Raw genomic sequence first — 10230 nt, 5'->3', positions numbered from 1 at the left:
GCCCCACAGCAATGAAAGAACACATTTCCACCCAGTCAGTTCTTCAGGGAGTTTATTTTCATGATTATAAAACAAAATGTTTCCATCAATTGTAGTAAATTATTCTAACATGGCAGCAATAGGCCTGATCGTATTTCAGATGGACGTATCCAATTTCACCTTTAAGTATCAATAAACCTTTTCCTGAATAGCTGAGTTGAAAAGACTGACACTGTGACAAAAGCCCAACTTTATTAGAGGAAATGTGTGGTTATGTGACTCGACTTTGGGCTTTGGGCATACAGTACATTAAGTGCATGAAAGTGCACAGTAACTCGCACCTTCTGCCTTTCAGGAGAGAACAGTACATAGACTGCTTTTTTTAATGCAGCCGAAGGTTTTTTTTCTTCATTCCTCCTTCTGCAAAATCCTATTTTTCTTGACTGAACTGAAAGGGCAATGGCCACAATGCCACAGGAATAGAAAATGTGTGTGTGTGTGTGTGCAAGCACTTTTCATGACCTCACTCTACTGTGCCTCATTCACCAGGTGGTACTCAAAGCACACACACGCACACACACACTTTATTAGCTTTCATTTCTCATTATTGCCGCTGTGGTGTCCTGATGAGGGTGGGGTGTAAAATTCTGCAATTTTGCCTGTAACTCATTTTGGTATTCTGAGGCTTTCACATCAGTGCATTTAGTGGAGCCTGCCCTGCTTTTAATATCCTCCATGTGGAAACCATTGTGAGGAGCAGTTTGTAAATGCTTCATGCTCAGCTTACCTAACTTTCTTTCTCCGTCTGACATCATTCAGTGTTTGTGCAACTAAAGTAAAGCAACTGCATGAATCCAGCGCGCCGCACGGGAAAACACAGGAGTGCAAACAGAGGGCCCATTCTTACACAAAAGTGGGCAGGGTGCAGTGACGTTGTGACCAAAACATACACACTCACACAGAGAAGGAGAGGGAGGAGGACGACAACGGGAAACAGGGGCAGGGAGGGAGAGAGGAACAGAAAGTGAAGACTTGTCAGGATGTCTGGGTGAGGGGGACCAGAACAGAGCAGATGCCAAAACAGAAACAGCAGAAGTCTGAGAAACTGAGTGGATTAGACCCAGGAGGGGACCTGACCTGCCACTTCACAAGTGCCTGTGGGGGTAAGATGCTGTTTTCAAAGAGACATTGAGTGCCAGTAACTTGAAGTATTTTGAAATTGTTCTTAGTGGTTTATATAAGCTGCTGGTGCTTTTTACTTTGTAATTGGTAGGAAATCAAGGTAGAATCGCTGTCAAAGTGTCAGACTCCCTTTGAAAAAATGTTGTTTTGGCAGGGGCTCAACCTGACAGAATGTTTGACAAGTCGCAACGTTAAGTTGAGAAGTTTCTTCCTGCCTTCCAGTTAGAGTGTCACTGTGACTCACTCTTCGTTTTACCTTTCACTTTAAGAAAAAACAAAACCTTCACATTGTTTTGTGTTGTTGTCTCTAACTTTGGCGCATAAAGACTAATTTCCTGTTATTCTGTTCAATGGACCGCTGCAGATTTCTAAGAAGCTCTCTTCTTCCTGCTTTTACTGTAAGAATGCCCTCATTGCTAATTTCATTTAGTCAGGATCACGTTGATGCAACTTTGGACTTCAATGGGCTTGTGTAATTGCTCTTGCTCACTCTGGAGATCTTCACTGCAAGCCTGCATCCAACCAAGCGAAACAGCTGCATTTATTGATATAAGACAACTCATACTTCTCGGAGGAAACCAAACTAATGTGCATTTCATTTGGTTCTCTACTGCTGACTCAAATCAAACTGAACATTGGCAAGTATTAACGGTGCACCGATACAGCCTGATGAGGGTGCTGCTCTGAACATGTGCTGGGGGCAAATCATTAAAAATTCCTGCTTTCCCTTCTGTCACAAGATTGTCTTTTAGGTCACAAATGTTCCTTAAAAAGCAGCAGGGCCAAACTGGGTGCAATCATAACATTTTTCTAAGCCTCTTCCTGGCTTTGTGTGCCCCAGAATTGGCCTTTTCCTGTATATGAGTGGCTCCAGGAGAGCCCACTGTCATAAGAAGGTAAGGAGAGTCTTAGAAAGGCATCTCAGTGAGATAATAGGACGAAAGGAAATATTTTACGGCGGAGTCCCATTTAAAACCTCCAACTTTTGTACGAACATGGCTTTCATTGTCCTCATATGTTATCTTATCTTGTGTCTCTAGATTGGCTAAATTACCACCAAAGCTCACTTCAGACATCAGTGACATCATTTACAGTTAGTGTCAATGTCGTCATCTACTTTCATTGTGCCGCAGATGGCCTCCTGAGAAGGAAGCTGCAGCATCGCAAGCAATCAGCGTGTTTACCTCACGAAGAATTTTAACATCTAATTGTCAAACCTATACAGTCTATTTTACAATAGCATTAGCACAAAATAACCTTATTGACTTATTGTTATGTTTGAGCGCACAGATCAGACAAAATGATATAATGAGATAAATTAAAGTTCCTTTTTTCATCCATTTCATGTGTCACTTAGTGTTAGAATCATGTTTTTACGAATAACGGACTGTGATCTCCTCATTTCTGTCCAGGGACTATATTTATCTGAGCACTTTGTGACTTATTCATTCCATTCAGCTGCTTTACCGCTGAAACACTCAGTCATTTCTTATATATAGCTCGATCACACTTCTGTGCTGGTCCTGTTCTTTGCCTCTCTCCGATACACTTATTGTTCAGTAACTTGGGTTTGTCGTGTTGACAATGTGCTCATAATTTGAGGAAGTTCAGAGAGTGCACAAGGGTGCTGCAGCTCAGCCAAGCTCATCACAGCAACATGCACACACAGCAGAGAAAACAATCAGGAATATTGCAGCGGTGCCACTGTGGCTTCTGACAACGTGCACAGCTCTCAGTTGTCTTTTAGCCACATTTCCACCCAAATTAAATGTAAAGTCTCACACAATTTCCAAAAGAATGAAAAGGAAAGATGGATTATCCGCCATTGTAATGTGGCTGTAAGAGGTTTGGAGCATTGACAGCTGGTTTAACTCATTCTACATTCAGGTGCAAGTGAAATGTTAAAGAGGTCTCCACAACAAGAAGGCAGCAATCACTGATGTTTTTGTCTGCTCCCATTTAGCCGAGGGTAAAGTCACAGGCTTCATGCATGTGATCACTATTAATAATAATAATTGGCTCTCCAAGTTGAAAAGTGAAGAATATATATAAAAAAATAATAATTATAATATTTGGAAAGTACATTTTTCCAATCTTGAAAATACACAGCTACATGGGTGCCTGTGTTTTTCACCTGAAATGGGATTTATTTCAGATCAGCTCTCTTTGAATGCGGGTGTTTAAATTTTCAGAAATGAGACAACTCTTTCTGAACTCTTGTTGTTCAGGTTTCAGTTTGCTACTTATCTTTAAGCGCTCGGTTTCCTGTTGAGGAACTGAACAGAGGAGAAGTCAGTGGCATTTTTGCAAGTAAACCAATTTCACACATGAGACGCAACACACCGTGAGAGACATGCCAAACTTATTTGCTCTCAACTTGCAGGTGCATCTTCCTCCCACTGCTCTGCCAAAAGAAGCAGTCGAATGTGAGTAAAAAATTTAGCAAATAGAATGTAAAGAAGCTCTGCAGCCGGGAGAGGCTCGGCAGGACGAAGTTGAGTCGTTTAAGCGTTTGCATCGTTTGAAAAACTACAGTTCTTTAATACTTTAATACTAAATAAAGATGGCACCTCAAGGTATGAGATTTGGTCAGACAGCCTCCAAAAAAAAAAAGGTACAATGGTTCTTTCTTTACAGATCTCGCTCGCCAACTGAAGTATCTCACGTCACACTTCTTCTCCGGTTCAGCCATTAAGGGGGGATTTCATCCAAGGCCAGAGCAAAGCCTTATAATCAGACATATATAAAAACTTCGGTCATATCCCATTTGTCTCCTCCAATGGGAGCCATTACCTCAGTATAATCAGATGAACCTCACCGACCTGCCTCTGTGCCTTCATTCCCTTTTTTTTCTGTGACACTCTGTCACACTCTCTGTCTCAGCGGGACTCTTAGAAAGATTGGTTACCTCTGTCTAAGTCTCGCATTCCCCCAGACGCTATCCCTCCATTTCTCCCGCCCTCGTTTTTTCTCTCTAGTTCTTTCTCTGCCCGTGTCTTCCACAGTGGGACTCCCTGGGAGCTCTGCCCTGAATCCTGGATGGCTTTTCTACAATATTAATGAGGGGAGAGCAGCAGAAATCGGAAGCTGACAATGACAAGAGGGTTAGAGCGCAAATAGGAATAACAGACAGAGATAGATGGATTGAATGCGAGGGAAGGAAAGACGGAGGTTGAAGATGATCTGTCTGCTGGAATCTGAATTTCTGCTCATGTTCACTTTCTCTCTTTTTTTTTCCCCCCATGCTCTACAGACATGTCCAATGTGAACCAACTCTTTGCAGCTGGATTGAAATAAAGCGAGAGCCAAAGTGAGAGAAGAGAGGAGTCGGCCTGAGAGGACAAAGAGTAAGCGGGCAATAAGTGGAATGCCAGGCGACATAAACAAACTTGGATCAAGTACCGATTTTAGCTTCTGAAGATTACAATCATCACAACTGAGAGATTTCAAAGAAAATCACCTGATAAACAAGCCAGCTTTTGGTCCTTTGGAAGGCTTTAAAAAGAATGCTCTGCTCCATCCATGAATTCAGCCTCCAGTGCCTCATCAGATAGTACTTGGAGTCCTGCTGGAGTCAAACTGCACAGAGGATCTTTTCATCTCAAGTGAACACCTCATATTAATTATTTTGGTGTCTGATATGCACATGCTACTGCCCCATAAACTTCACAATTCTCATAAGGAGTTATTAAAACTTTAGAACTGCCACATCAGCTCAGTTCAAAAGGAGCCACAGCTCCACATCTAAAGGCCATGGAGGGAAAAATAGAGAGCATTCAGGATTTTTTCAACCAGATCTGGAACTTTGCGACAGAAAAACACAACCAGGGGGTCTACAACACGGCCTGTCTGGTTGTCCTCCTAACTCTTCCCCTCATGGTCCTCCTCACCATTCTGGTGGTGTGTTGCCACTGCTGTTGCTGTCGTCATGCCAACAGCTGCTGTTGCAGAGACACCATGGCAACCGCGAGGTCAGAGACAAAGAAGAAAAAGAAAACAGCAAATACTGAGGACTTGTGGATCTCTGTCAAGACCGAGCCGATGACGCCTGACCGGGTCGCCCTGGCGATGGAGTAGGATCTGATTTTTACTTTCAGATCGCTTTTCCTCGGCCTGTGGGGGTGACCCGCAGTTTAACTGAGCAACACGAACTATTGTCGACTCCAAGAAGGCTGACAACATTTGATTGAACTAATGAGAAGGATCTCACTTTGTGATGGGTACAGATTTGGGTGAACTGTATAATCTGCTGACAGATTTCTGTCAGTTTAGTTGGTTGTACATCAAACTAGCCTGACAGGAGCAAATATATGTATAAATGCATATACATGTCTGCAAAAAGGGGCTGTGAGTGGGATAGAGGGTGTTGTATGAGCGTTTGAGAGTGAGATGGAAATGGAACAGGGAGAAATGCAATGTTATTGAGAGCACTTTGTTCTTAGAGCTCCCATGTGAAATTCATCGCATCTGTATTTGGGAGAGAGAGAGCCAATTTAATGTCTGCCCAGCTTCCAGATAGCTGTATTACTGCCTACTCACATTTAGGCTGCAGTGTAGAGTGGTGACTCATCCTCGCTTTCACAGAAAAAAATGCACTGACATACAAAAAGTTCAACTCATAGGATACAGGGAGCGGGCAATAACTTATTATTATTTTGATGTCCCATTCTTGTTTTATTTGATATAATTTAGTCCAGAGTAGGAGCTCTTCTACTTTATTTATGACAGTGTTGCAGCATTCAGGTCAAATCAGACAGAAAGATTCATTAATATTGTCTACCGCTTATTTGTTTCTGGGTCACGGGGGGTGCTGGAGCCAATCCCAGCTCACATTGGGTGAGGGGGGGTTGCACCCTGGCCGGGCCACCAGTCCATCACAGAGACAGACAGAGACCAACAACCACTCACACTCACACCTACGGCCAGTTTAGAGTCACCAGTTAACCCAAACATGATGTTTGGACGGTGGGAGGAAACCCACACAGACACAGGCCTGGGAACTGAATCTATGCCGCCGTGCTGCCCAGGCTTAAAGGTGTAATTCATACAAAATGATAAAGAGGGCTGCGCAAATCTTTGAGGGGCCCTTTTGAATTTCATTCTAAAAATCATCATCACGGACACACCAGATAAAACATTATGTATAATTATAGTAACAGAATTTTAGCCAACCCCCCTGCATTTAATCTAATTGAATGATTTTATTTTTTGTATCCATCAAGATGAAATAATAACCTCTGTCACAGTCCCTCAATGTTCATTGTGTACACTTCTCCGTGGGATGCTAAATTGTTTATGCACAAGCTCGTGATTACTTACATGTTAAAGTCTCCCTTAGTTTTTATTAACACAAATAAAATTTTGAAATCACGCAAGTTTGTGGAAAAGACAAAACAAAACGACGAATGAATAATCTCATGTGGACAAGATTATAGGTACTGCATAATGCTGAGGGTTATAGGACAAAGTCTCTCAAATAAAGTGTGTTGTTCATGGCTCATCCCAGGAAATACAATTTCAAATTGTTTCTTTGGGACATTGTGAAATGTAATTGTTAGAGGTCTGATGAATACCCGGTTCATTTGCATTAATAACATTTGTAAACACAGCTCTGTTCTAATTACATTCAGCTTGGAAACAAACACACTGGTAATGTATTCCACCAACTCCTCAGTTATATACGTGAATGTACCTCAAAGATATGTGATTAAAAAAAAAGGAAAAAAAAAAGACGAGATTTATAAAATTCTGAGAAAATGTAGCTTAACATATTTTTTAAATATTCAAGAAGAGAAGCCCTGAAATAATCAAAAGATTTGGGCTTTGACCAGATTGTGCCTGAAGGCTCATTTTATTTTTTTAAGTGTATGACATCTCAAAGCCCAATTAAGCGTTTCAGCAGTATCACCATCTTTATGCATTAGTTTACACTGGAACTAAGTTGATCCTCTTGCTCAAGTGCTGCTGGGAAAACAGACCCCACTCATTCAATTACAGCTCAGACAGATACAGTCTCATGTGGGAAGCAGGAGTTTGTCTCGTCTGCTCCATGTTCACTGTACATGTTGGGTTTAATTTGAAGGTTTGTCCTATGAAGTAAAAAAAAAAAAAAAGAGAGAGAGAAAGAAGCTGAAGAAGAGAAGTAAAGCAATGCATCATGAGTCATCAGTGCTACCACCCAGACTGCGTTTTTGTATTTGTCGTAATCAGTTTCTTATTAACATTATTAGCTAGTGGTTTATCTGTGGCACATAAAGTGACAGACTAAGAAGGGTGAAATTGAAGGAGTAGCGTGACATTAATGGAGATCTGTCGAACAAGATGAGTGGGGGTGATATCATTCCCACATCTGTAAGGTAAGCAGCTGGGACCAGCGGCCACTTAGCTTGATTACAACCGTGGAGGCTGTATTTTATATAGACGACAGACTGTGGTGGCCCACAGAACAGACAGAACAGAACTGCTTTCAGTGTTTAGACACATGTCCCATTCTAACCAAGTATAAAAAATAAAGATAAGTCGCACAATAAGTTTGAATTGAATGCAGATTGGTCCATTCAAAGACTGTAAAGATCCAAAAACGAACAAAGCTACAGGAGCTGGAAAGTGAAGCCAATGACCATCAGGGCAAATTCATGTAGTTTGCATAGTCTAAAAGTCTAAAAGGAAATGGCCCTACTTCACACTTGATTTAGTATCTTAGTAAAAGTTTTGTGGTCTTAGGTGTAGTTTCAAATCTTCTTTTATACAACGTGATGTCATTTTTTTTTTCTCTCACAGCTCAGCTCCAGCTAATGCTCCAAATTATGATTCTTCTGTTTTCAGAAACCAGCTGGTGACACCAAAACATACTGAGTATGCATGTCAGGCAATCAATATGTGGTTTTCAAGGAGGCTGCCTTTGAGTCAAAGGCCAGCGTTTTCAGCTTTCTAAAGAGCGGCCCCCACTGTGATGAAGTAAATAAGAAAAAAAACAAACAAAAAAAGAAAAAAAAAACAATAAGCAACTTTGATCGCTTTTGTCACTTCCTGAAAGCGACTCACCAAAGCCTCCCGTTTGTCCTGAAGATACTCAGAGCGCAGCTCATAATGTCTTGTCTTGCGCACAAGACAGCAATCCCCATGGCTGTCTGCAAACAATAAATGCTACAAGAGAAAGCAAGACAAAAAAACAAACTATTATTATCTGTGTTTGGATATTCACCATATTACAGGAAATAAGAATTGTATCAATATTTACTGTCAGCATAATAAATAAGAATATTTCCCTAAAAGATATATATAAAAAAAATCCCTTTAAAGACTCTCACCGATGGAAGAGAATTAGAAGACAGCAGCAGGAAGTCTCAACAGGAAGTCTGATGCTAAAAGATCTAAAACCGAATTGATCGTTGTTTTTACGTCTGTAGGATAATTGAAGACAACAAATGCTGTTGGGCAGCATTTGTGATGCTGAGCTTCAACGTATTTTTCGTCCTTGTCCTTGAACACATTTCATTGTATTTACCAGATACTATGCAAATGAGCTCCGGAATATAAAATATACATGCTCTTATTTTTGCGTTTGTCGCTTCACTGTCATCAAAGGGAGCAGAGGGGGGTGAATTTATGCACTGTTTGAACAGCAAATCTGCCGTAGTGGATAGTTTTCTATTTGATAGCATCACTTTTTTTGATCCCATCCAATTATGCTTGACATTGTATATTAAGGACAAGTTTTTGTTGTTCGACTGTTGAAAAATGCTGAGGTGATGTGTTTTTGTTTTTTTTTGCTTAACTATATCCCTTGCTGAGCTTTGTTGGCAGCTTTGCATGCATAATTTATCCTGACATATAGAGAAACAATGATAAAGAACACAATGTCAGCAATGATATGAAATATTTTTACATCTGTGAGGAATCTCACATCTAAACTTTCTATTCCTCATTTAAACTAAACATTACCGACACCCATGTCACATATTGCACGGACATCTTCATTCAACTTGGCTGCTAGCAGGAACTGAGTGGGGCGGAATAAAAAGCCAAACATTTTCTCTGTCATTTTCTCAGATTGCTGACACACTACTTCTTTTGAAATTGCAAAAAAAGTGACTGGGAAAAAAATAGAAAAAAAAAAAAAAAAAAAGCTGCATTAGTTTTTGGTGTATCCACATACAGTGGCTCATGGTTCTGGACTTTGAATCTTATATTACTCTAACATACACTTGAGCAATGACCGACGGAAGACAAGCAAATAAAAAGGGAAAGGAAGGTTTGCACTGGTAAAAACTGTGGGAACAGACCGATTTAAAGGCTGAAAAGGCAATGCAGCTAATGAGCATCTCTACCTCTGCTCGTCCTCATGAACATGCAATTTTCATCATCATTTTGATAGCTGCAGCAGAGCAACCTCTGATGCAAGTAATCACTTTGGCTTGAGGAGCAATTCATCTTTGACAGCATTACCACTCAAATATGTACTTTGGGAAATTTCCATCTCACAGGTCATGATTTATTTATTTAGTTTTTTTTTTTTTTTTGACATTTGTGAGATGTTTAGCGGGGTTAGGGGATAGCTGAAAGCATATAAACAACATGCTTCTTTTTTTTTAAAATTCCAATCTAGCACCTGAGGACATCTCTTTGAGAACAATCTCCCATAACTTGCCATTATTTTCACTACATGTGACATAGAACAAAAGAGACAAAAGGAAGCTTGAAATAGATGAAGGGGTGCATAAAACTTCCTGACAAATCATATCAAATAATTTTATCGCTGACGTGCTTATCCAAGGTCTCATAAACTGTGCACACCAATCATTATGGTAGCAGGAGTTTGAACGATTTGTCCTCAAGCATTTCTGAAAGTTTAGAGTTCAACTTATAGCTGACATAAATCGATACCTCTGAATAAAGTATAACTGCGGTACATTTTCTATATGATGACGTCGTAAAAGGGGCTTGATGATGAGCATGAAATGCATCCGTTGCACAATGAAATTGTGAGCCTGTCTACCATTGTGCCTAAAAAAAAAAAATCCACAAATAAAAGAAAAATGTCAATACAAATATCAACATTGACAAGTT

At 40.4% G+C, this 10230-nt stretch overlaps 1 protein-coding gene across 1 annotated transcript; it reads left to right on the top strand.

Moving 5' to 3' along the window:
* Positions 1-970: 970 nt before the first annotated feature.
* kiaa0040 (KIAA0040 ortholog) lies at positions 971-9289 on the top strand. Its single transcript, XM_029525518.1, has 2 exons — positions 971-1142; positions 4415-9289. The coding sequence occupies exon 2, from the start codon at positions 4915-4917 to the stop codon at positions 5236-5238; it is 324 nt and encodes a 107-aa protein (XP_029381378.1). The 5' UTR covers positions 971-1142; positions 4415-4914; the 3' UTR covers positions 5239-9289.
* Positions 9290-10230: the final 941 nt, after the last annotated feature.

The sequence above is a fragment of the Echeneis naucrates genome, chromosome 17 (genome assembly GCF_900963305.1).
Source record: "Echeneis naucrates chromosome 17, fEcheNa1.1, whole genome shotgun sequence".
NCBI lineage: Eukaryota > Metazoa > Chordata > Actinopteri > Carangiformes > Echeneidae > Echeneis > Echeneis naucrates.
The sequence above is the reverse complement of the archived record's forward strand: the minus strand, read 5'-3'. Positions and strand labels throughout refer to the sequence as shown.

Bases quoted from the DNA above. Each gene is read 5' to 3' on its own strand.
- kiaa0040 (XM_029525518.1), top strand. From the start codon at position 4,915: ATGGAGGGAAAAATAGAGAGCATTCAGGATTTTTTCAACCAGATCTGG.